Below are 26,908 nucleotides of genomic sequence, written 5' to 3'. Positions count from 1 at the left end.
AGATTTCTGGTTTCCATAGCAGCCAATTTACTGCTTGTGCTTAATAAATGAAAACAAGACTTAACAACTGTTAGTCTTTTCTTAAAAGACCTATTTTTCTTTATTATTTTTGAGAGCAGAAATGCCAGATCTGGACCCTGCTAGGTAGTGATCTTTTAAGTGAACCTGACCTATGGTACCAAAAGGAACAGCATCGCAGCAAATGGCTGAGAGTGAGCCATTTAATCTTGTTTTCCTAATTAAATGGTAGAAACCTCTTTATAAGCAATAATCAGTGAAATCTGGTTTCTCTCTTGTTCACTGATAGCTATGATGATGATCTGTTTGCTTGTGGCTGAGCAGCAATGGAAATTCTGATGGCATTATTATTTTTTTCCAGCAGATGAGCTGCTGTAGGAATTGGCTGGCATTGTGCCCTCTCCTTGTTAGGGCTGGTAATATCCTTGTAGCCAAGCATAATTCATCTGTTCTCTCTCTAGTCTGCTTCCCTTATTGCCTTCTGACCTCCTACCTCTGCTGTGGTCTCTAGACACCCAGCGGATGAGCTGTCACAGCTGATCCATGAAGCCCGCCATCCAAACAGCCTCCAACACACAGGCATAAAAAGTGTTCTCTCCGAAGGGTCTGTCTTCTTCCTCTTCTTCTTCTTCCCCCTCCTCCTCCTTCCCCTTCTTCTTCTTACCTTATGTTTGAAAGAGCAAGCAAGCAAGAAGCCTTTAGAGAATACCGCATATTGCCGGAGAATCACAGATAAATGTACATGCTCTGTAGGGAAAATAATATATATAAAACCCAGCTGCTTTTTCTACTATAAAGGGCTTTCATTATGGTGATTCACATAGTAGTAGGTCTGTATTGGTTGTCACTTGGGTGCCACAGATTAAAGTTTTCTGATCATCTTTTTGACTCAAGGTCAAAGTAAAAGAATAGATTCTTGCAAATAAGAGGGGCCGTGGTCATTTGTTGAAAATAGACACTGTTTTTGGTTTTGGAGCTACAAAGATGAATTAGACATGGGCCTTGCCCGGGGGTGGTGTCCAATAGAGACAGAGAAAGGATGCACGACTCACCCGTGTTGCAGTGGCCCACAGAACTCCCACGTGGAGAAGGGGCTTTCTGGTAGGGTCATTGCTATATGATCTGAGTCAGCCTTATTGTTGGTTTTTGTCTTGTTTAATAGATAAGCTGAGACTTAGCTCAGTCTCCCTCTGTCTCACAGTGTGAGTAGGTTGCCTGGAACTCGGAGTGCTCAAGGAGCCCTGGAGTGAGAACCAGAAGAAGGGGTGGGTGGTGCATATGGGTGGGAGTGAGTATATGGGCATGCCTGGTGTCCTGTCTAGAGGTCGAGATGGCCCCTAATACAGCATCATGGACAGGAAGGAATGGCGACAGGATGGGCACGAGGGGGGAATGTGCTGGACAGCAAGCTCAGTGACGTCTGGAGAGCAGAGGAAGCGGGAACAATGGGCGATCTGTCCCATAGGCAGTACCATTTCCTGGTTTCTGAGCTAAGCTCCTCTGAATTATAGCATCCCTTAGTCATCGACTAGCCCTGTGGCCTTGAACAACCGTCTCGCTTCCCTTCCCAGTTGGAGCCTCAACGCACCCGTAAAACACTGGCACACCACATAGGGCACTTGTGGTGGGCAGCAGATGAAAACAATTTCAGTCGTTGGTGGGTTAAGCAGTGCACTGGCCCAGGTGCACCCAGGACTTCTCGGGCTGTTGAGCAGGGCACTCATCTCTCTCTCATTGGTTCTGTGTTCTAGGAATAGAGCTGTGCCCCCCTGGAAAACGGTTCATGATTACGATGGTGGCGAGCTTCGTGGCCATGGCGGGCCAGTTCCTCATGCCCGGGCTAGCCGCCCTGTGCCGGGACTGGCAGGTGCTGCAGGCCCTCATCATCTGCCCCTTCCTGCTCATGCTGCTCTACTGGTCGTGAGTACCCTCTGCACAGCGCCCTGGGCTGGTGCGACTGCACATGCTTCCTGAAGGCCCAGCCCCGGGCAGGACACACGATCCCCACACTTCCCACTAGTTGCAGCTTGTGGTTCTGTCTGAGAAGGTTTTCCTTTTTAAAAAATTTTATTGTTTAAACTTTCTGTCTTGGAAAACTGCTCAAATATACACAAAAATAGAAGAGTGGAATGAGCCCATCACCCAGCTCCAAAAATCTGCAAATCCACTGGCCAGTCTGGCTCACCCCTTCTTGCTACCCACCCCACGGGGTTATTCTGACATGAATTTTTATGAATGGATTGCAGGGAGGTGGAGGGGGGAGTTTGGAGATATTAAAGGAGTGATTTACAAAAGTCCCCCTATCTCTTCTAGGCGAGGGGTGGGCAACCTTCAGCCTGTGGGCCACATCAGGCCCACTGTCTGTTTTTGTAAATAAAGTTTTATTCGAACACAGCCATGCTTGTGTGTTTACATAGGTATTACCTGTGGCTGCTTTCTGGCTATTCACAGAGTTGAGTGGATGCAGCAGGATGATATGGTATAAAGCTGAAAATATTTACTATCTGGTCCTTTACAAAAAATAGCTTGCCCACCCCTGCTCAATATCAGTCTAATATGCCTTTTTGAACTATGGGTAACCTTAAGTCTTTTGACCTGCTAGCTTTGCCGGCGGTACGGGGGGAACACTAAGCACACTGGTAAAGGGGGTTTGACCTGGGCAACTGGGTTTTTTTAAAAACGCTCCAGGGAATTTATGTTGAGTCAAGACTAAAAAACACTGCTCCACGGATAGAGAGATGTTGACCCTAAAAATGATACTTTTACCTTTTTATAAATGCTGTTTTTCTTCCTGTCCCTTCCTTCCCATCCCCCTCCATGCTGATACTCTCACCTTACCCATAAGTAGATCATGGATGTGGCCCTGTATTGCTACTGTTTAGTCAACAATGAAAACCAAATTTCTGGCCGCGCAGTCAGTCTTGTCCTTGCTTTAAGGGTTCACTGGAGCTGAGCTTCCTTTGCTCAGGTGCCCGGGAGGGAAGAAAGCACCTACCTTTTGGCTTAGTGGTACTGCCCCCCGCCCCTGCCCTGGTAGTAGATGTACCGCGAGGGTGCAGGTGCGGTTTCCCCGAGAACCTGGTTCTTGCTCACTGTGTCATGAGGACCTCGGCAGCAGCAGGGGGCCAGCAATAGCAGATGGGAAAAGGCCACCTGCCAGAGAGGCCACTCAGCAGCCACCGCTGCCCGAACTGATCTCCTCTGCCGGGGCCGCCTCCAGCTCTTGTCCCGAAGTTGGATGTCCAAACCCCTCCCGCAGCACAACCGTGTTCCAGGACAGCCCTTGTGCCCCAACAGGGCCTTAAGGAGCGGAGAATGAGCAATAGTTTCCCTGGAGAAGGATGGAGTGGGCAGCTCTCTTCCTTCTATCTCCTAAGGAAGTCTTTCTGCCCACTCCCTTGTGGCAGCCTTCGCTGGGCTTAGCTGTTTCGGAGTTCAAGGGTGCTGATTTATCTCACAAATGCTTCTCTGTGCTTCCCACTGTACCAGGCACAGACGGCAAGCACTTTGCGATAGTAAATGGTTCCACCCTCATATCTCAGCAGCCCATCCTATAGAGGACAGAACTGCGGTCCCCTGACCCCCGCTGACTCACGTCAGAGCCTGGACCTGAAGCGGCCGACTCTTGCCACACCTGGCTCCTGTCTTCCCCTGCCTGGCCCCTATTCCTTGTTTGCTCTTTAGAGATACAGTACTCCAAAGCACCAAGTAGGCTGCCGGGCACCCTGGTGCATGCAATAAATACTTGCTCATTAAAGGAAAACAAGCAACTTTCAATATTTTGCCACCAAAAGCTGGTCATGCTGGCTGGTGCTACAGCTCACCCCCTCTCCCCAGCAGGCCCCTGTCTTCCCTCAGCTTCCATCTCATGTCCCTACCCCAGCAGATTCTCTCTGCCACTTCCTCTGCCACTGGCCTGCACCAGTGTTCTCTCCTAGGCTAGGAGAACAGGGCACAGCCTCTTGGCGACCCATACTCCTGAGAAGAGAGGTCAGACAGGGTTGTTTCCCTCACCCCAGGCTCTGCTCCCACCTGTCCCAGGCAGGAGGACACCTGACAAGGGAGAAGAGGCAGAGAAGGTCTTTCCAGGGCAGCTCCAGTTATGCAGGGCTGACCCATGTGAGAAGGGCCGGGTTTTTGTTTTGTTTTTTTTTATTTTAGAAACATATTGAGGTTTAGTGATAGGCAAGGTAAGGCATTCATTTATTTAAAAATATTCTAAAACCTCAGGAAAATTCTTTGAAATATACAGTTTTAAAAACAAATTATATAGCTTTTGAAAAGACATCCAGGGACTTGCAGAAGTAAATGTGTGTGCATGTGTGTGTGTGTGTATGTGTACGTGTGTGCATGTGTGTGCATGTGTGTGCGTGTATGTGTACGTGTGTGCACGTGTGTGCATGAGGATGGCGGTCCCAAGGTGCTCTGCTTCCCGCTTACAGCTCCAGCTCTGCAGTCTGGGTAGAGCTGGCCCAGTGACTGGCTGTGCTGCCTCCAGCCTGCCTCACACCTCTCTGAGCCTGCATTGTCTCATGTCTGTAAAAAGTGGGTCATAATAGTTCTTATTTCATGGGGTTGTTTTGAAGACTGAAATAACGCATGGAAAAGATATGCATGGAGGGGCAGTCTGAAGGGAGGCTCGGACACAGAGCCTGGACCTCTGCCACTTAGTAGCTGTGTGACCCTGAGCAAGTCGCTTAATCTCTCTTTGCCTCAGGTTCACCAGCTGTGCGTCATTGTGGTCAATAATGGGGTTGGGAGGAATCAGTGAATTAATGTATGAGACATTTAGAACAGTGCCTGTCACCTAGTGCCATATGTATATTAACTGCCATGATAATCATAATTATTTACACATTTATATTACTATTAAGGTGCTTAGTACATGTCTGCTCTATAAGTACTCATGAATATTAAATATTAGTCACTGCTATTATTATTATTGCATCCTCTTAATATATATATAGGAGTCTGGGTGTAATGGGGCAGGTTAAAAAATGGGTGGTGAGAAATGTAAACCACCTTTGCCTACCAGCCTTGGAAGCCTCCACTAGAATTATTGGCTTTAAAAGCCAGTAATTGCCTACCCTTTCTTATTGTCTTCCTCCCATCTGCTGCAGTGGGCTCTGTTGTTTGACAGGATTTGAAGTGGCCCGCTGTGGAGAGGGGGTGAGCTGTAGCACCAGCCAGCATGACCAGCTGTTGGTAGCAACATATTGAAAGTTGCTTGCTTTCCTTTAATGAGCAAGTATTTATTGCATGCACCAGGGTGCCCAGCAGCGTACTTGGTGCTTTGGAGTGCTGTATCTCTGAGGAGCAGACAGGGGAGCATGTACCTTAACAAGGACTGGAAACCAAGCTGCTCGAGGCACGGTCCCCAAGGGGCGGCTTCTTGGGGTAGGGGCAGTAAAGACAAATGTGTGGGGACTGGCCAGAAGGGATCTTCTGGTCGAGATGGTAGACTGAACAGACAGAGATCCCTCCATACACACATATAAATGCTGATTAAAATACAGCATTTTTTAGAAGTACGACACTGAGCTCCAGGGAAAGAAGGGGAAGTTCCCAGGCATCAAACCAAGGAGGGAATCCCAGCAGGAGCAGACACAGAGGCAGCTCCCAGGGCATCTGAACCAGAGAGAAGCATGAGGACCCTGGGTTTCAACACCTGCCCGGGGGCTAGAGCTGAGCTCCCAGGCCTCTGATGCCGTGAGAACTGAGCTCCTTCAGTCAAGCCAGGAGTCAAAACTGTCAATGGCCACAGGACTGGGAGATCTTTGCCTGCCACAGGGACTCAGCCCAGAGCTGGCGGACTGCCTTGGACTGTGGGCAGAAGAAGATTCACCCAAAGAAATTGGAGCCTTGAAGTCTGCACCACGCAGGACTGTGTGTTCCAAATTCCACCTGCTCCCTGAGGCTGAGATATCAATGTGAGAACCAGGGAAGCTCATTGGACCCCTCAGGGTCCAAAACACAGCCTCCCACAGAGGCATCCAGGACTCACATGAAGAAAATTCTCTTTAAAGATGAGCTCACAGGCAAAGGTCACAGCTCCACGGGGAACCCACTATGAGGGCCCAAACCTACAGACTGGGGAGTGTGCATCTCAGGAACTGTAGAAAATAGAGGAATCTGAAAGGGCAGTGGAGGGAGCTGGTATTTGTTAAGCAGCCACACTGCCTTATGCTGATGCTGTTGCTGGTCCAGGTATTCTAGATACATCTCCAGAGCAAGCCCCCGATCTCCTGAAAGCACGTTGCGGGGCAGAGGCGGGTGGAAGCCTGAAGAACCCACACACACATGAGGAACATGCTTTTAAATAGTGCTACGTACCAAGTAGGGTGGTCAGGAGAGACCCCTCTGAGGGGCTGCTGTTTGTGCTGAGGCCTAAATGTTCAGAAAGAGGAAGTCACACAAACTTCTGGGCGGAAAAGTGTTCTAGACAAAGGGGATCAGCCAAGGCAAAAGCTGGCTTCTGCTCGGCTTCTCCTGGAACCGGGAGAGGAAGGTCAGCATGGCTGGAGCATGGTGGACAAGAGGGGACAGAAGTGACTTGGAAAGGCAGGTGGGGTCAGACCCTATGGGGTCTGAGGAGCACGGGCTTATTCTACAAAGACATAAAGATGCACTGGAGGGTCTTAAGCAGGGGAATCCTGTGTCCTGGATTGTGCTCTGTGAGGACCCATCTGTCTGCTTCGTGGAGAAGGCGTAGAGCCGGGTGAGGGCCAGGACAGAGGCAGCGCACACACTGGGCTGTGTGACATCCTGGTGCCTGCACTGGGGAAGGCTGGGTGTCACCTGCAGAGGGCTGATTCGAGAGATGCTTTGAGAGTGGCCCTGGTGAGACTTGCTGATGGATCTGAGGTGACTCTCAAAGGTGAGAGAAGAGGCAGTGATGGCAGCTGGGTCCGTTTCCTGAGATGGGGAGGCCAGAGCTTTAAGAAACATGGAAGCTCAGGAGGGCTGGAGGCTGAAGTCCTGTCCTGCTATCCTACTGTGGTGGGTGACAGGATGAGGTGACCAGGAGACTTGACTGAGGCTGCAGCCTGTGTTAAGATGTGGGTTTTATTATTATCCAGGTATAGTGAGGTCAGCAGGCCAGGAGACAATTGCCATTGAAAGATCATTTATTACTCTCAGTTCCCAGGAGGAAGGGGTACATGGGGCCACACAGGGCCTCCTGGGAAGCACTGGGGTGGGCCAGGAGGCAGACAGGGAGGCAAAAACGTGGGCAGGAGCCTTTATTGTGGTTTCTGCGGGAGCAGCAGGTGAGGCAGGGTGTGCAGGATGAGTTTTGGTAGTTTGATCATTTCTGCAGTGCATGGGCATAGGGCTGTCCCTAGGTGTCTGGAAGCTGGCCCCGGGGTGACTGGGGCAGGCGGATGGTGGCCCACGTGTGAGAGCCCGACACAGGAAGTGGTTGGGGTATCGGCTCTGGATGGGTTGGTTTGTGTGTGAAAAGTACACTTGCAGGTGAATCTTTTACTCTGTCTAGGAATTAGCGAACCCTGGGAGGAGCAGCCTCTCTGGAATCAGCAAGGCTCCAGATGTTAAAACATTAGGAAATACAGAAAATACAAAGGCTTGGTTAATATGCAGCAGCCGCAGGGTTGCAGAGTTCTGGAATGAAGTGACCCCCAGGGTGGAGACGCTGGCCAGGAAAAGGTGGCAGCAGCGGCAGCAGCATGATGCACCCAGAGACTGGACAGGGACTTGGCAGGGGGTGCAGTGAGCACAGGAGTCTCTGGTGATGCAAGGAAGATGGGACACATGAATGATTTATGCTCCAGCAAGTGGAGCCAAGATAGGCGAGCGATGTCATTGCATGAGCTGCCTGGGGATGCTTATAATATGTTGAGCCTTCTGGGCCATGGCAGGATCGGCTGGGCTTTAGGTGAAGGAAGAGCTGCGGCAGCTGGTGGCCAGAGAATGGGAGGGTGCGCTCGCCTGGTCCTCTCGTGTGGTTTGCAGAGTCAAACTTGAGCACTTAGTTGTGAAGCAGGAGCGGCAGAAGAAAGAGCCCTTGTGAGTGTTTTTCACCTGAAAGTAGACGCCGTCAAAGCGCTGGGTGATTGCACTGATGGACGCAGATGCCTGAAGAGAAATGCATCTTTAGTCATTTTGCTCAGGCATTGATTGTCACTCGGTAAAGAGCAGCAGGGATTTAGCGCTCATCTAGAAGGAAGTCATACCGACTGATCCTTCTTCCAGAAGAAACATGAAATCCTTCCAGGGTCACAGCCAACAACGAGGGGTTGGCAGGGAAGATGCAAGATCCAAACCACAAGAAGAAGGGAGTATCTAGGAGCATCTAGGAGGAATTCTGCTTAGATGCGCTAGGAAGATAGGTGGCAGGAGGTGCCAGAATGGAAGAGGGAGCTGGGTGCAAGAGCTGCTGCTCCGAAATTGTGCACACTGCGGAAAGGTGCCCCTTCCAGGTGGCCACAGCCTGCACTGGGCACATGGCTTAATGACAGAGCTCCTTCCTCAGCTGGGAGCCCTTGTGCAAGACACAGCCTGGTCTTGTGTTTGGGGGTCCAGGTCTACGTTACGTTAGAACATCCTAGAAAACCGCAGCATGGAAGATCAGGAAGGTAATATGTGGGACAGGGTGACATCAAGTTTCCTGCGTGGGAATTCACTATTGAGGAATGACAAGGGAGGGAGAAGGCTGTTGGAGAGGCTGCCATGTGGTGTTTATCTCAAGTGGCTTGGAAGAAGTCACAGGGAGTAAGGACTTCTGGAGATAGTGGAGATGTGAGCGCCACTCTCCCAAAACGTTGGTGCATGCCATCACCATTCCTCATCAGGTAAATTAAGGGTACTGAGTACACATGATCATTGATAACACAAAATTTGCAGCTGGGCATGGTGGCTCATGGCTGAGGCAGGAAGATCACGTGAGCACAGCAGTTCAAGATAAGCCTGGGCAACAAAGGGAGACCCCATCTCTACCAAAAATTTAAAAAATTAGCCACACATGGTAGCACGCGCCTATATCCCAGCTACTCAGGAGGCTGAGGTGAGAGGATCACTTGAGCTCAGGAGTTCAAGGCTGCAGTGAACTATGATTGCACCACTTCACGGCAGCCTGGGTGACAGAGCAAGACCCTATCTCTTAAAAAACAATGTGCTCGTCTGCTCTAAGAGTAGATGCAGAATTTTGATGCTAGTTCGACAAGCTCCCCAGTGAGGGCTCTCAGCCCAACATGTGAGTGCTTAAATGTTTTCTAGGGGTGGAGGTGTCATCGTAAGCAAGGCAGACAGTCCCGCCCTCATGGAACAGTGGGGCAAAGAAAGAAAACATTGCACTTGGACATCTTATGCCTCCCTGGTGGCAGACACATGGACTGTGACATTTGCTGATTGTGTCTTCACATTTTAGAAATGTGCTTTTCTTCAGATCAGCTGCACGCTTCTTACGTGTGAAAACGTGTTAACCATAGTACTCTTGAATTCCTTAGCTCTTCCTGGATCCAAGGAACCAGAGGTTGGTGGAGTTGGTGGATTTATTCCTATTTGTAGGTGGGGGAACCAATAAATGAAAAAACCTTCACCAAATCACTCACAAATGTGGGAAAAGCATTCAAAACAGGTTTTCAAATGTCAGTGGTTCTCAAAGTGCAGTCCCTGGGCCAGCAGCATCAGCATCACTTGGGAACTTGCTAGAAATACGGATCTCAGGCCCAGCCCCCGCCCCAGGCCTGCTGAATAAAAACGCCTGTGGTGGGCCTGGCAGCGTGTGTTTTAAGAAGGCCTCCAGAGATGCCGCTGAGCCCTGCTGTTTGGGAAGCACACAGAGGACCTAACATACTTTGAAAAAGGATGATAAGAAGTTGCAAAAGAAGATCCTGTGAGTCAGCTGCATTGGACACACACTTTTCTTTTCTTTTTTTTTTTTTTTTTTTTTGAGACGGATTCTCACTCTGTCGCCCAGGCTGGAGTGCAGTGGCATGATCTCAGCTCACTGCAAGCTCTGCCTCCTGGGTTCACACCATTCTCCTGCCTCAGCCTCCTAAGTAGCTGGGACTACAGGTGCCCACCACCACGCCTGGCTAATTTTTTGTATTTTTAGGAGAGACGGGGTTTCACCATGTTAGCCAGGATGGTCTGGATCTCTGACCTAGTGATCCGCCCGCCTCGGCCTCCCAAAGTGCTGGGATTACATGCGTGAGCCACCATGCCCAGCCGAACACACACTTTTCATACATGAAATAGGGTTCGAGACCGTGTAGTGAAATGAAACAGATGCCATCCTCGAAGGGCCTGTGAGATCTGATGGTCCTGTCCAGTTCCACGATGCAAACAGATAGCTTGACCATCTCGGACAGCAGAAGTCATCAGTATTCTTGGAAGCGATGAAAGCAAGTAAAACAAACTTGGTCCTGGCTCTACGCATTTCCTCTGCACTGTGGGGACACGCACGCGTTTGTGGAGTCTTCAGTCACGGCAGTGTTCCAGGTTCATGAGAAGGGAAGGCTTCCCCAGCCTGCTCCCCCGACCTCCCTGCAGGCACAGATGGGGCATCTTGCTGGCAAAGTGCTTTCCACACCCAATTCCATCCCTCCAACCCTGCAGGAAGTGAGCGTGTGCAGTTTTTTTGCACTTTTCCCCAAGACTTTTAATCAGGTGCACACCTAGTAGAAAAATATTCTCACCTCGAGCCCACCTAATGTGTGTGTTTTGCATGAAACGCCTAGAGATAGAAACGCAAAGGGCTGAATGTGTGAAGCTGGTGAATTAGAGGAAAGATCTGCTGGCAATCAGCGTGATCATCAAAAGCATCTGGGAAAGCAATAAGATGATAATAAACAGTATGGGAAATAAGGAGGAAATTAGAGAAGGATCACGCTGCACTGCATAACATTGGAGAGTAAGGAACAGAACCGATTCCCCAAATGAGGAGGTAAACCCTAGCGTGGAGGACGTGAGATTGTGCTGCTGTAAAGGACACTGGCCGGGAGAAGACACTCCAGAGGCTGGCCGTGCAGAAACCCTTAGAAAAAAACAGACATGCTACAAGGAGTTTTATTTTTTTAATTTCAAGAGGAAAGCTATTATAAAACATTTTAATGGCCTCAGGTTAAATAAATGCCTCATTTAAAAAAAAATTCCAATATGTAAATAGCCCTAATTTTTTGGCTCTTTTAAATATCATTAAAAATATTTTGGTCAGAGTAATACTGATTTTTAGCATCTCTTGAGGGTTTGTTTCTTAAACCCTGCTAAGCACTTTACATAACTTAGCACCCTAAATCTTCCTGAAGACCCTGTGAGAGACCCAGGATGGCCTCCAGTGCAGATGACGAAACTGAGGCACACAGAGATGTGGTGTTGCTGAGGCCCCATGGCTAGTAAGTGGGGCTGGGGTCTGGATTCCAGCAGGTGGACTCCAGAGCCACAGGGACTACCACCTCCTGCTCAGCCCAGTCACACATGCTGAGCCGGGGTTCTGTGGCCCAGGGACCCGGAATGCCGGGCAAGCAGAGGGCCCTGGGCTGCTGAGAGCAGCATTTACTTGGCAGAGCTACACTTCTGTCCTGGGAGGAATCCTCCATGCTCTCTTTTTTATTTAAGTACATTGTTTAACATTGACAAAAAGAGTTCTTAAAATTATTGGGGTATCAGTACCTGCCCTGATAAGGGCTCAATAAAAATGGGTTAAGCTGATCAATTAAGTTTTCTTCTTGTTATCGTTGAAATGACTTTTAAAAGACCATTTAAGAATTTTTTTTGAGACAGAGTTCTGCTCTTATTGCGCAGGCTGGAGTGCAATGGCACAATCTCGGCTCACTACAACCTCCACCTCTTGGGTTCAAGCAATTCTCCTGCCTCAGCCTCCCCTGTAGCTGGGATTACAGGCATGCGCCACCACGCCCAGCTAATTCTGTGGAGACAGAGTTCTTCAGCAGAGACAGGGTTTCTCCATGTTTGTCAGGCTGGTCTCGAACTCCCAGCCTCAGGTGATCCACCCACCTTGGCCTCCCAAAATGCTGGGATTACAAGCATGAGCCACCGCACCCGGCCAAGAATTTTTATACATACATAATCCAGGAGGTATCAGCCTTTTTTTCTTGCCCAAATACAAGAAACAACAACTTGACAGACACAACAACTTCCTCTATTAAAAACAGTTTTATTTCAAAAGGGGGGCAAAATTCTGCATTATACAAAGAGACTCTATTACAGATAAAATAAGTGCTGTGGGTTCCCTACATGAGAGGAGGGAAACTGAACTCAGTTACAGCAACAATTAAGCATGCGAGAAAATGCTCTCCTCAAAGGAAAACGGAAGAGGTGCATCATGAAAACCATGCCGTCTCCGGGAGCTTGAATCAATAGGCAATAATTATTTTTACAAGTTATCCAATAATCAATTTGAGAGATCAATAGGAAACATAAAAAAAATTTCTTGGTCAAATCTTTTCTGCCTACAAACTATCTAGATGGGAGACAGATGAGGCAACACTGACAAAAGGCAGATGTGGAAGTAAAATGGTAACCCATATTTCAGTCATAAAAATGGAGCAATTAAAAGTGAGATTCCAATGCTTTCTGTAAGTGGGTATTCTGGGATTTGCTGATGGCATGGAAGTTTAGGGAGCCCTCAGGCAACACTCCACAGAGATTGTGTAAGACAATAGGAACCCCTGCGTCAACACAAATGCCTGCAAGTAGAAGCGGAGAGACTCCTGCGAGGGGGAAGTGAGCACTGAGCCTCTGCTCTGGAGGCCAGTGTGGCTGTCCCTGGGGCCAGCCTTCGCCCTTCCTGCCTCATGCTAAGATGTGCCCCAAGAGTCCATCTCACCACCTGCTCCCACCGGGAAGCTGGGGTTGCTCCAGGCCAGTTTGAGATGCACTGCAGCTTTCAAACAGGCAGAGCGCAGGCAGCATGCATCTGTGTGTGCATGTGTGCACATGTACAGATGTGCACGTGTGTGCACTTTGTGGGGTGGTGGGGCTGGGCTGTTGGCAACTGACAGAGACCAAGTGAGTGGGCCTCTGGTGACAGGTGTCCGGGGTCAGTTGCTAGGGTGTTGCCATTGCTGGCGTCTGGCAAACATCCACATGGTGGTTGGAATGAGGACAAGGGGACCCAGCCGCCCATCTGCTTGGCCCTAAGGACTCTGGCAGACCACATGGCCAGTACTAAAGAGTGGCAGTCCTGAGTGCGATCGGGACAGCCTCACTCAGCCATCAGAATTGGCTAAGGTGTCGTGACTTGTTTCATTAGGAGGTGAGGCTGCTAACATAGAGGTGTGGATAAAATTCTGCTTAGGAGCAGAAGCGAGAGAGTGCCCTTGTTCCTCTGCCTACTTACCTCCTCACACTGTTTTACAACATCAGACTTTTTAAAAGTCATTTGCCAAATTAATCCCCCTACCACGTTGTATTTCGAAGGCTCTGTGTGCCTTATATTTTCTGCAGCCTGATAATTGCTTCTACGGATAAATGAGTGAAAGGTGCAGACAGAGGGAGAAGGTTAACCCAGCCACATGGAAGGTTATAGATTGTAGGTGAACCTGCAACTGGACTCCAAGTATTCATCCACTTATAATATGAATTAAGGGATGTTTTAAATGTATGCCAATTGTTATACCTTCGGAGTTGGTTAATCATGAAAAGTCTGACTCCAAAGTTGTCTTAGGCACTGACTTCATTTGGTCTGGCAAAAACCTAAAGCAGCATAAGCTCATTTATTCAGTGTGTTGTCAGGAGCAGCATCTTCTTCACCTTCCGGAAGGAGGCAACAGTGAGCGTTAGCCCTAAGTCTAGATGGAGAGTGTTGAAGCCAGGCAAGACCTTGGTGCCGTTCCACACCCCGGTCTACAGATGTGGGGAAACTGAGGCCCGAAGGAATAAGGTGACTTGCCCAGGGCTACAAAATTGGCACACAAACCCAGGGCTCCCAAGAGATTTCCACCATAATTTTTCTAGAGCAGAATTTTGGAGCCTCAGTGTATATCACTTTGAAAGACAAAAGAGACACAAGGTTCTGAGCTTTTGTAACAGATAAATTAGCAGCATAGTCATTTAAATTATGAATGCACTTTTTCTCCCAAGAGATTTTCAAGGAATTCATTTGCCTTAGGAAAACCTTGGGGTCTAACCATCCTCAGAGCCAATCTTTATTCGATTTCATGATACTCATCCCATCTCTCGAAAGTCTGAAGTTTAATGAAAGCCACCTTATTGTTTTAATACCAAACAGAACTAACGTTTAAAAAATCCAAGTGGAAGATTATGTACAGAATCCAAGCTTATATTTTGTGCAAAAGTTCCGAGCCAGAAACTAAAGATACTCCCCAAACTGGTACTTAATTCAACTTTAGCCTTTATTATTTTTTTAGAATCTCTTCAGAATCTCATAATACTCTGATACGTGGCAACACCCCAAAGCGTCAGTGGCTAGAATCACCCCTTTAGATCAGAAGCACCCTCACTGCAGCCTACAGCCCTTCTCACATCACATTCAGGGAAACCTTATCTTCACGATGCCTTTTGAGATTCTCCTCCCTCCCCCAGTCCCTGCTCTGTGTCCCCCACTCTTTGATGGGAAGGCCTATTTGATAGAAGCTCCTCCTTTATTAGGCATTTATTAATTTACACGTTTTTGCCCCAACTAGACAGTGAGCTCCTTGGGGCCCGACACGGTGTGTGTTTCATCTCCAGGCCAGCCCGTCCACAGCAGGTGGATGATGCCCAGTGCATGTTTAGCCCATGAATGGCGTCACGTGGAACCACAGACAGGAAGGCACACCTGTCTGCACAGGTATCTCCCTGCAACTAAATATTTCGAAAAACAAATAAAGGAATGACTTGAGGGTAAAATTAATTTAATAAGCATAGGCAGTTCATCTTATTTCCTTCCTGTATTTATGAGTAAATGTGCTAGTACAGTACGTTAAAGAGGGTAGACGTGCGTCTCATACAATTGCCAAGCTGGCATTTCTTCACAGCAGGTGTTAAGTGAATTGGCAGGAAGGCAGCCAACATAGTACACTTGTCTATGTCAGTCTCCAACTGGATAGAGGAATAATTTATTTTATTTTTAGATGTCAAGGAAAAATGATCAACCTCGTAGGGTTTCACAGTATTGAGTTTTAATTACAGATTCTACTGAGCAATTACTCAGGTTACAGGGACTAAGATGTAAAACAGATCCATGAAATGTAAATCAGACGGGCTTGAGACTTAGCCAAATCCCCACTCCAGAAAAGAGGAGAGAGATGGGAATGTGGACCACAAGCAACACACTGCTGTTAAATCATCAATTACCCTGCGGTGCATCAGGTGCTCCCTGGGAGACAGGGTGCTCAAGTGGGAGACAGACAGGGTGCTCCCTGGGAGACAGGGTGCTCCAGTGGGAGACAGGGTGCTCCCTGGGAGACAGGGTGCTCCCTGGGAGACAGGGTGCTCAAGTGGGAGACAGGGTGCTCGAGTGGGAGACAGGGTGCTCCCTGGGAGACAGGGTGCTCAAGTGGGAGACAGGGTGCTCCCTGGGAGACAGGGTGCTCAAGTGGGAGACAGGGTGCTCGAGTGGGAGACAGGGTGCTCCCTGGGAGACAGGGTGCTCAAGTGGGAGACAGGGTGCTCGAGTGGGAGACAGGGTGCTCCCTGGGAGACAGGGTGCTCAAGTGGGAGACAGGGTGCTCGAGTGGGAGACAGGGTGCTCCCTGGGAGACAGGGTGCTCGAGTGGGAGACAGGGTGCTCCCTGGGAGACAGGGTGCTCAAGTGGGAGACAGGGTGCTCGAGTGGGAGACAGGGTGCTCCCTGGGAGACGGGGTGCTCGAGTGGGAGACGGGGTGCTCGAGTGGGAGACGGGGTGCTCCAGTGGGAGACGGGGTGCTCCCTGGGAGACAGGGTGCTCCAGTGGGAGACAGGGTGCTCCCTGGGAGACAGGGTGCTCAAGTGGGAGACAGGGTGCTCGAGTGGGAGACAGGGTGCTCCCTGGGAGACAGGGTGCTCGAGTGGGAGACAGGGTGCTCGAGTGGGAGACAGGGTGCTCCCTGGGAGACAGGGTGCTCGAGTGGGAGACAGGGTGCTCGAGTGGGAGACAGGGTGCTCCCTGGGAGACAGGGTGCTCAAGTGGGAGACAGGGTGCTCGAGTGGGAGACAGGGTGCTCCCTGGGAGACAGGGTGCTCAAGTGGGAGACAGGGTGCTCGAGTGGGAGACAGGGTGCTCCCTGGGAGACAGGGTGCTCAAGTGGGAGACAGGGTGCTCGAGTGGGAGACAGGGTGCTCCCTGGGAGACAGGGTGCTCGAGTGGGAGACAGGGTGCTCCCTGGGAGACAGGGTGCTCAAGTGGGAGACAGGGTGCTCGAGTGGGAGACAGGGTGCTCCCTGGGAGACGGGGTGCTCGAGTGGGAGACGGGGTGCTCGAGTGGGAGACGGGGTGCTCCCTGGGAGACAGGGTGCTCCAGTGGGAGACAGGGTGCTCCCTGGGAGACAGGGTGCTCGAGTGGGAGACAGGGTGCTCCCTGGGAGACAGGGTGCTCAAGTGGGAGACAGGGTGCTCGAGTGGGAGACAGGGTGCTCCCTGGGAGACAGGGTGCTCAAGTGGGAGACAGGGTGCTCCCTGGGAGACAGGGTGCTCGAGTGGGAGACAGGGTGCTCGAGTGGGAGACAGGGTGCTCGAGTGGGAGACAGGGTGCTCCCTGGGAGACAGGGTGCTCAAGTGGGAGACAGGGTGCTCGAGTGGGAGACAGGGTGCTCCCTGGGAGACAGGGTGCTCAAGTGGGAGACAGGGTGCTCGAGTGGGAGACAGGGTGCTCCCTGGGAGACAGGGTGCTCGAGTGGGAGACAGGGTGCTCCCTGGGAGACAGGGTGCTCAAGTGGGAGACAGGGTGCTCCAGTGGGAGACAGGGTGCTCAAGTGGGAGACAGGGTGCTCAAGTGGGAGACAGGGTGCTCCAGTGGGAGACAGGGTGCTTGAGTGGGAGACAGGGTGCTCCCGCTTGAACTGCGTGCTGACACTCAGCTTTGAGGAGTGACAATGTGATGGTATTAAGAAAACACAGAGAAATTTTCCTGCCTTGATATGGTAACATTGTGTACATGACACCACTGGGGAAAAGTTCCACATAAATACATTTTCCATAGAAATCTCTAAGAACCAGCTCTTCCACCTAGCTAATTTGGGTGGGACTCTTTGTAGAATACATTTTTCCTGCTGTAGAAGCAATACTGCAATCACGGTGTGATGTAGGAAAACTCCACAGGTTTAGGGGCCTTAAGCCCCAGGTTCCAGGCCTGCCTCTGCCATTCATGAAGCCCCAGGCAGGGTATTAGCATGGCCAGGCCTAGGTCACCTGCCGTGCAGTGAGGGGCTGGGTTAAGTGCAATCCGGAGATGCCCTTCTGACTGTAGTTCCGTTTTGTAATGTTGCCTGTCTCTGGTGAGTGATTGGAGAGCCATCCCTGTGGCAGCAGGTACTTCTGTGTGACCGTGGTGTAACCCTTCAGAAGCATGTGTGTGTGTGAAGCTCCTGTACCACCAAGGAGGCTGGAACGCCTGTGTGCAGCTGGCCCGCTGCCTCCTGCCACCTGCTCGTCAGCCCACAGTCCTTATTATGGTCAGGTGCCACCTGCTCGTCAGCCCACAGTCCTTATTATGGTCAGGTGCCACCTGCTCGTCAGCCCACAGTCCTTATTACGGTCAGGTGCCACCTGCTCGTCAGCCCACAGTCCTTATTACGGTCAGGTGCCACCCTGCTCTGAGGCCTCTGCCCAGCGTTAGTGGCCTGGGGCTTTCTCAGCTAGGATTCAGCTGTCTGAAGACCCTGGGCGCGCCTCTGTGAAGCAAGTCTGTGTTTTCAGTGAGTGGACTGAGTTACCTCTGCATTTAATTAGAGACCCCTTTTACTTAAATTCGAATTCTTGGCTCTTTTCATGTTTATTTTGATTTTCATTTTGAGACAGGGTCTCACTCTGTTGCCCAGGCTAGAGTGCAGCGGCACGACCTTGGTCCACTGCAAACCTCCCGGGTTCAAGCGATTCTCCTGTCTCAGCCTCCTGAATAGCTGGGATTATAGGCAGCCGCCACCATGCTTGGCTAATTTTTGCGTTTTTAGTAGAGATGGGGGTTTCACCATGTTGGACAGGCTGGTCTCAAACTCCTGACCTCAAATGATCCACCCACCTCAGCCTCCCAAAGCGCCCAGCCCTCGGCTCTTTTTAGATTAATTGAAGCCATGGGGTTAGGGACCTGCTGATCCACACTGTGGGTTGTTGGGGTTTTTTGGTTTGTTTGTTTGTTTTTTGAGACAGAGTCTCGCTCTGTCGCCCAGGCTGGAGTGCAGTGGCACAATCTCGGCTCACTGCAACCTCCGCCTCCCAGGTTCAAGTGATTCTCCTGCCTTAGCCTCGTGAGTAGCTGGGATTACAGGCCTGCGCCACCATGCTTGGCTAAGTTCTGTATTTTTAGTAGAGACGGGGTTTCACCATGTTGGTCAGGCTGGTCTTGAACTCCTTACCTCATGATCCACCCGCCTCGACCTCCCAAAGTACTGGGATTACAGGTGTGAGCCACCACACCCAGCCCATGCTGTGGTTTTATGTTAGGTTTTATGTCCCAAGTACATGCTGGAAAATGGCATGGTTCACGTTTTTGTGAGGTTCGATCAACCCTGAGTTAGTGCCCTCCCCTCACAAGTAGGAATTAATGTGCTTTTATTCAAGACCTCAGGAGAAGAGCCACTGTGCACACCTGGGGGAACTGTCTCTGAGCACCAGGTGGGCAAATGTGTGCCAATCTAAAAGGAAGGGAATGTTTAGAGTGAGACTGGCATTTTTCACTGCGCTGTGGGGGCAGTGTGTCATAGCAGAGGAGGCACCTGGAGATGCAGGTGCGTGTCAGCGCCCTGAATACGATTTGGAAGGACATGTGCCCACCCAGGGAGGGCTTAGCCCTGGAAGACGGGAGGGTGAGTGCAGGGGCACTGGGATTGGGGTGAGCAGTATGGGGGGGCTTTCGTCTTCTCTGTAATATTTTCTTTTAATTGTGGTAAAATACACGTAACATAAAAATTTCCACTGTAACCATTTTAAATTGTACAACTCAGTGACCACATCCACAACGCGATGTTGTGCAGCCATCTCCACCATCCATTTCTAGAATTTTTTCACCTTCCTCTATCCCAGGTCCTGGCAGCCCCCACTCTACTTTCTATGAATTTGACTCCTCTAGTGCCTGACGTGAGTGGAATGTCAAGGTGTTCCTCCCTCTGCAGCTGGCTTATTGCACAGAGCACGGTGTCCTCCAGGTTCTCCCATGCTGTAGCAGGTGTCAGATCCCTTCTGTTGAAGGCCAAATCATATTCCATTGTACAAATGGACCACATTTTGTTATCCACTCATCCATTGATGGAATCTGTAATATTTTAGTTTTTAAGTAGAGAATGGGTTTATCTGTGATTTGCTTAACTAATTCCATAGCCAAACTCAACCCTGGAATCCTCCACTGTAACTCACCGACAGTCACCGCTTCCAGCTGCTGTGGACAGTGTCACACAGGGGGCTGTCCCAGCAGGTGCTCAGCACGCACCGACCGTGGTGTGGTTCCTGAGCAGCTCTCGCTGATCCGAGATACGTCCATATTGGACGCCAGCAGGGCCTGGGCCTCAGTCTGCCATCCAGCATATGACTATCCTGCAGTGGAACATCCACAGGGCTCCGTGAGGAGGGACAAGTGAAGGCTAAAGGCACTGGTATCCCAGTTGGGTTCTGCCTGCATTGAGTTCAGGCCAGTTCAGGTATTATGGCCAGAATGCTTTGGGGGTTCCAGAATCATGAATGAAGATTGTGGACCTTCTAACCGTCCTGAAGGGGTTTCTGAAAAGGGCTTGAGTCCAGTGTGTCATTCACCTTCAGACAAGACCTCCACGTGATGTGTCATCAGGAGGAAAGAGCCCTCTCCACAGTCCCCAAGTTCTGCTGGAATGTGGGGGGTCAGAGCGTCGAGATGAACTGAGACCCAGAGCCAGTGAGGACACCTGCCTGGACATGCCACTGAGAACGCAGGTTTTGTGCCTACCCTCAGCTTGTCAGTAACCAAGTGCCACCTGTGCATGTCGTAGTGCTGCCGTATGCCGTCTGCTCAGCACGTTCATGGCCCATCAGCAAACATCTGCTCTAAAATCCTCCAAGTTGGCAAGCGTCCTACTTACCCTAGAGGAGGAATCCTTGTGCCCCTCTATTGCTGTATCCATACCGCGCTGCAGACGCTGACGCCTGCTTGGTGGGAAGGCAGCTATCTGCCTCCCTCTACCCCTGGGGCACTGCAGACACACACAGCCTGGCAGCACCTCTGCCTGCTCCTTCCTGGTCCTGGGTGACCTCAGCTTGAACATTCTGCTCTCGACAGCGTCCTTGTCCTGAACGGCTCTTTAGAAGCAAAGAGAAAAATACTCTCCACTCTGTATCCAGCAGGGCTCTCTGTCCTTCTCTGCTTCTCTCTCCCCACATGGGGTTTAGGTCTTGGAGGGTGAGTGGAGACTTGTAGTTCTGCCCACGTCCTTCCCACAGAAGCCCTGGGGATCAGTGAGCCCGCCAGCTTAGAGCAATCACTTGTTAGGTGTGAAGGCTGGGCTCCTTTAGGTCTTCCCAGCCTGACAGTCTCTCCAGTCAGCCTGTCTGGGTTTAAATCCCAGCTCTGCCATTGAATAGCTGTGTAATCCTGGGCAATGTATTTGAACGTTCTTTGCCTGAGTTTTCCCATTTGTAAAATGGGGATAATGATAGTACCACCACATAGTAAAGAATTAAATACTTACAGCTTTAGAAACTTCCTGTTCCACATCTGTGGTTTCAAGCAAGCCCTTTGCTGCATGAACCAAATTATTTTTCCCTTACCTGGGTGATATAGTTTGCACATGAGTCCCTTCCAAATCACATGTTGAAATGTGACCCCCGGTGTCGGAGGTAGGGCCTGGTGGGAGGTGTTTGGGTCATGGGGGTGGATCCCTTGGGCTTGGTGTGCTCCCCACGGTAATGAGTGAGCTCTATTAGGCCATTCAAGGGCTGGTTGTTTGAAAGAGCCTGTCACCTCCCCCTCCTATTGCCCCTTTTCTCACCCCGTGACATGCCAGCTCCCCTTGCCCTCCACCATGAGTAAAAGCTTCCTGAGGCCTCACCAGAAGGAGAGCAGATGTTGGTGCCATGCTTCCTGTATAGCCTGCAGAACTGTGAGCCAAATAAACCTCTTTTCTTCATAAATGACCCAGCCTCCAGAGCCTCCAGTGTTCCTTTACAGCAACACAGACAGACTAAGATAGTGAGACTCCTCCAGCTTGCACCTCTCCTCTTACACTGCCATCCTGGCCACAGCCACTCTGAGAGCCAACTTCAAGGCTTTCTCCCAGGGAAGCTGCTGTGGTTTTAACGCCTAGTTGCGTTTTACGGTTGCAGAAGTCATCCTCAAGGTCGCTTTTTGGCCGTCTACATGTGAGGATGCACCAGACAGATGAGGCTCCAGCTACCCACCGTGCTTCCTGATTTTTTGTTGAAAGTCATCAATTTCTCTGAGGCTCAGCTCTATTCCTCCCAAGTCCTGGGCCCTTGGCTGGCTTTTTAATTTGTGTGGCGTTATTACATTATGTACTTGTCAGCAGAGATTTCATTAAGTTCCCATAATATGGCCACGCTGCACATTATCCAAACTAAAACAACCATCTCTGGGCTTGCTCAGAGGCTGACAGGCCAACGAATTCTTAATGATTGTGCAGCAAATTTAAATTCACGGAGTGCGTCATAAAACTTAAGTATTCCCTACATATACCCTTTGGGCTTGTGGCATTCCGCAATGCCTGAGGAAGCATCTCTGGAACACTGCTTCCCAACTTCAGTCACCGGAGTGCCGTCCAGGCAATATGGGTTTGCTGCTGTGCTGTGTCCACAGAGGTTAAGGGTGTGGGCTATCTCATCAGACTGCCTGGGTTCAGATCCCAGCTCTGCCATTGAATAGCTGTGTAATCCTGGGCAATGTACTTGAACTCTCTTGGCCTGAATTTTGCTATCTGTAAAATGGGGGTAATTATAGCGCCACTATATCATGGACTTGCAAGCATCAGACACGGGGGACACTGGTGGGACAGTGTCTGTTGGTCGTAAATCCCGTCATGGGGAAGGTGGTGAGCAGTGCTGCCCCCCAGTGGAGATGGTCATGTAGCTAAGGGGAGCCTGTCCCTTGTCTCGCGCCCAGATCTCCTGGGGAGTGCTGTCTTTACTTCAGTTCACTCCAGTCCCGTGGCTGCTGCTCATCAGAGCCCATAACACTCAGGATCTTCCACTCCCTGGGCCCTGCATCCCTCTCCTCTCCCCGCGTCTTCTCACCTCATTCCCAGCATTCGGGTTTATCAGCTTGCAGCTCTCTGAACACAACAAATGCACCGTCCCACACCCCCATGCCTTACCTCTGGGTCCTGCCCCACACACCTCCAGCAGTACGAGGGGATGCAGGGCCTGCCCTGCAGCTGCTCATCTTCCAAGACGGTCCAAGCAGAGCCCGGCCTCTCCAGAGCCTCCCCTGACCGGCCCCTGGACCACCTGCATGGGACTGCCCCCACTACAACCCACGCCATGCGGGCTTCTATCCAACTCGCTCAGTGGATTTGAGTGAGTAGTGACAAATCCATTTCAGATGGATTTGTAGTGACAATGCTCAGTATGTATTAGAAAAAAACAATTTGGAGACCCATTGAAAGCTTGGGCTCCCAAAGAGGCCCATACCCACTTCTTAAATCCTAAGGTCACACCATGCCTTTGTAAACAGTAATATCCTTGAAATCTTTTCTATGAGCTTTGCAATTCTCAGAGACTCTCTAGAAGGGGACTTGCTCATCATCACTTCTCATAAAGACATTTATTGGTTGTTGTCAGTTTTTAGGTATCCAAAGTGTGTTGCCTTTAGACCCAATTGGAGGATGACAAAGATGAGGGAGTGATCACTGAGGAGCAGGCAGAGTCTCAGAGCCCTGTCTGCCCTTGCACCACTGGGCTGCACACACACCCTCCTGCCTCAGGCTCTGGTCTGTGCCTGTGGCTTTGAGGTCTGGGACAAGGAGAGACTTTTCTCCTGAAGGGCAAGGGCTCCGTGGGCCCAGATAAGAAAGGGGAACAGCAGAATTGAATCCTCTCTGGGATCCAAGGCCTGGACTGATGGAATTCCAGTAGCACCAGTGTCTGCTTGGTATGCATAATGCAGGGCTTTATCTTTGTAACAGCATTTGTTAAATTAACACATCAGAATTGTACATATTTATGGGGTACATAGTGATGTTGTGCTACATTAAATGTATAGTGGTCACATAATAGCATGCAGCATATCCATTCTCTCAAACGTTTATCATTTCTTTGTGTTGGGAACATTCGATATTTGAAACTATATGATATATTATTAACTATAGTCATCCTACAGTGGTCCAGAACACTAGAACATATTCCTCCTATCTCTTGTAATTTTGTATCCTTTAATCAATCTCTCCCTATTTCTCCCTTCCCCCTACCCGTCCTAGCCTCTATTATCCTCTGTTCTACTTTTCACTTCTATGAGATCATCTTTTTTTGAGCTTCCACATGAGTGAGAACATGCAGTGTTTAATTTTCTGTACCTGGCTTATTTCTCTTAACATAATGTCTTTCAGTTCCATCCATGATGCCACAAATGACAGGATTTCATTCTTTTTTACAGCTGAATAGTATTCCATTGTGTATATATACCACATTTTCTTTTTCCAGTCATCTGTGTTAGACACCTAGGTTGATCCCATATCTTAGCTTTTGCAAATAATGCTGCAATAAACTCAGGATGCAGATGTCTCTTTGACTGTTTTCCTTTCCTTTGGATAAACACCAGTAGTGGGATTGCTGGGTCATGAGGTAGTTCTGTTTGTAGTTTTTTGAGGAACCTCTGTACTGTTCTCCATAGTTGATGTACTAGTTTACATTCCCACCAACATCATATAAGAGTTCCCTTTCTCCACATCCTTGCCAGCATTTTTGTGTGTGTGTCTTTTTGATAGTAGCCATCCTAACTGAGGTGAGTCGATACCTCATTGTGGTTTTGATTTGTGTTTTCTGATGATTAGTGATGTTGAGCTTTTTTTAATATATGTTTGTTGGCCATTTGTGTCTTTTAAGAAATGTCTATTCAGATTATTGTCCATTTTAAAAATCAGGTTGTTTCTTTTTTTGCTGTTGAGGTGTTTGAGGTCCTCATATATTCTAGATGTTAATCCCCTGTCAGATGAATAGTTTGCAAAGACTTTCTCTCATTCTGTAGGTTGTCTTTTCAGTCTGTTGATTGTTTCCTTTGCTGTGCAGAAGGTTTTAGTTTCTCCAGGATCAGCTGTATGGTAGAACACAAAACAAGTCTCAAAAAATTTTTAAAAATCAAAATCATACCAAGTATCCTATCTGACCATAATGGACTAAAACTAGAAATCAGATAACAAGAGGAACATTCAAAACGTACAAATACATGGAAATTGAACAACATACTCATGAACAACCAATGGGTGAAGGAAGAAATTAAGAAGGAAACTAAAAAATTTCTTCATACAAATGAAAATAGAAACACAATATATTAAAACCTATGGGACACAGCAAAAGCAGTATTAACAGGCAAGTTTATAGCAACAAATGCCTACATCAAAAAACTAGAGCGATTTCATATAAACAACCCAATAATGTATTTCAAGATACTAGAAAAGCAAGAACAAGCCAAACTTAAAAGTAGTAGAAGGAAAGAAATAATAAAGATCAGAGCAATCATACATGAAATTGAGACTAACAAAACCATAGGGAAGATCAATGAAACAAAAAGTTGGTTTTTTGAAAAGATTTTAAAAATTCATAAACCATTAGGTAGACTAAGAAAAAGACAGAGAAGACCCAAATAAATAAAATCAGAAACAAAAAAAGACATCACAACAGATGCCACAGAAATACAAAGAATCATCAGAGACTACTATGAATACCTATATGCCAATAAATTCAAAAATCTAAAGGAAATGGATAAATTCCTGACACATACAACCTACCATGATTGAGCCAAGAGGAAATAGAAAGGCTGAACAGACCAATAACAAGTAATGAGATTGAATCAGTCATAAAAAGTCTTCCAAAAAAGAAAAGTCCAGGACCAGAGGGCTTCACTGCTGAATTCTACTGAAACTTTAAAAATGTAATACCAACTTTTTTCAAACTATTCCCCAAAAAAACGAAACAGAAGGAATTCTTCCAACTCATTTTACAAGGGCTTTATCTTGAAGGCAAAATGGCACCACTCAAATGTCCATACTCAAATATGCCGCATTTTGGATTTTCCCTGAGCTGTCACCTCCTATCCTGGCTTCAAAACTGTGTATAGTCAGCACATCTCCGCGGTTCTCCCCTCCCTGTGGGTAACACTCGAGGATAAATCAAGGAACAGGACTTGAGATTGCTGGGGAATGAAAAAGTTATGTCCTTTTGTGGAAGCTCTGCCCTGCTCGTTCACACCACCTGCGCCCTCAGCCCTGGGCAGTGGCCCTTGGGGTACGTGGCCCTAGGGGTTGGAAGGTGGGGCTGCAGCTCCTCCTCTGCTGGGTCATCTGGGCCTTGTTCTTCATTTATGGACTCGATTTTCAAAATCCATTTCCTGCCATGGAGTTCCGTAAGTGTTTGATATAAATAAATTTTAATTATTTTGAAAGGACACAAATTTCCACGTTGTATGCCATATTTCAAAACTGTAGAGACTACCTGCAAAATCGCTTGTGCTGTCATATTACCGTATTTATATATATTCATATATTGTTTCTTAGATAAGCAAAAATTCTCATAGAAATCACAAAATATTTAGAATCAAATCACAAATGTATCTCAAATGATAATATTTAGATGAATTTTGAAGTCTTAAGTACACTTATGAGAAAATTAATAATAATGACCTCTATGTCTATCCTGAGAAATTAGAAAAAAATACTAAACCCAAACGCATCAGAAAGATGGAAATACTATAGATCAGAACTTAAACTATGGGGGGTGGCATTTGTGTTAGGTTGTTTTATTATAAAGAAAAGATCTGATTTTTAAAATACAGCAAAATGTGAATATATATAATATTAATGTCATGTATCTGTTTCTATTTCCTTGGATTATGTTATTCAAAATTAATTTTGTATAGCTAGAGGCCAGGAAAACAAACATTAACTTTGAGTATTTAAAAAAAATCAGTGCCTGCAAATGCATTTGGGACTTCCATGTGAGATGACCAGAGACCTTCTGTCCATTCCACACGGCCCTCCTGCATTCCACACACCTGCTCAGCAGGACAGCTTTTAGCTCTTCAAGAAGCTCCCAAGTCTCCCAGAGTGAGTTATCATTCAGATCAGACCATCCCAAAGGTACCACCGAATTCAGTGGGAACAACTTCATCATGTAAAACGCAGTCACAAGCAAATAGAAATTTGGACCTTTTTCAAATAGGTAAGAAGGAGGCAGTAATTATTAGATATCGATAGTGATGTGACTTTGAAATAAAAATTTTCTGCTTCTCACAGTCTGTTCCTGCTGCTACAACAAAATACCTTACCCTGGATGATTTATAAACAACAGAAATTTATTGCTCACAGTTCTGGAGGCTGAGATGTCCAGGATTAAGGCACCAGCAGATTCTGTGTCTGGCAAGCGTGTGTTGCTCATAGATGGAGCCTTCTATGTGTCCTCACATGAGGGAAGGGGCAAGGCACCTCTCTTCAGCCTCCCGTTCTCATGACTTAATCACCCCTAAAGGCCCTATCTCTTAATACTATCACATTGGGGTTTAGTTTCCAACATATGAATTTGGGCCAGGGTGAGGGAAACACCATTAATACTTTTTCTAGCTGCTAGATTCATTTTAAAACTCT

The 26,908-nt window shown here is 48.5% G+C and overlaps 1 protein-coding gene across 11 annotated transcripts in view; it reads left to right on the top strand.

The window, feature by feature from the left end:
* The window catches only part of SLC22A23 (solute carrier family 22 member 23), a 186,961-nt gene that overhangs the window by 129,033 nt on the left and 31,020 nt on the right, over nucleotides 1-26,908 (top strand). For 9 of the 11 annotated variants that reach the window (XR_010157883.1, XM_016954836.4, XM_016954835.3 and 6 more), the window contains one exon: nucleotides 1,770-1,938. Coding sequence is in view for 9 of the 11 variants with exons in the window: in XM_016954836.4 (XP_016810325.1) it covers nucleotides 1,770-1,938 (169 nt within the window). In the remaining 2 variants the exon portion in view is untranslated. Of the gene's footprint in view, nucleotides 1-1,769; nucleotides 14,705-26,908 lie in introns of those variants that run through there. The other 2 variants (XM_054685581.2, XM_063812761.1) reach the window with 2 other exon arrangements.

This window comes from Pan troglodytes, chromosome 5, assembly GCF_028858775.2.
Source record: "Pan troglodytes isolate AG18354 chromosome 5, NHGRI_mPanTro3-v2.0_pri, whole genome shotgun sequence".
In the NCBI taxonomy this organism is placed as follows: Eukaryota; Metazoa; Chordata; class Mammalia; order Primates; family Hominidae; genus Pan; species Pan troglodytes.
This window is presented reverse-complemented; position numbering and strand designations above follow the sequence as displayed.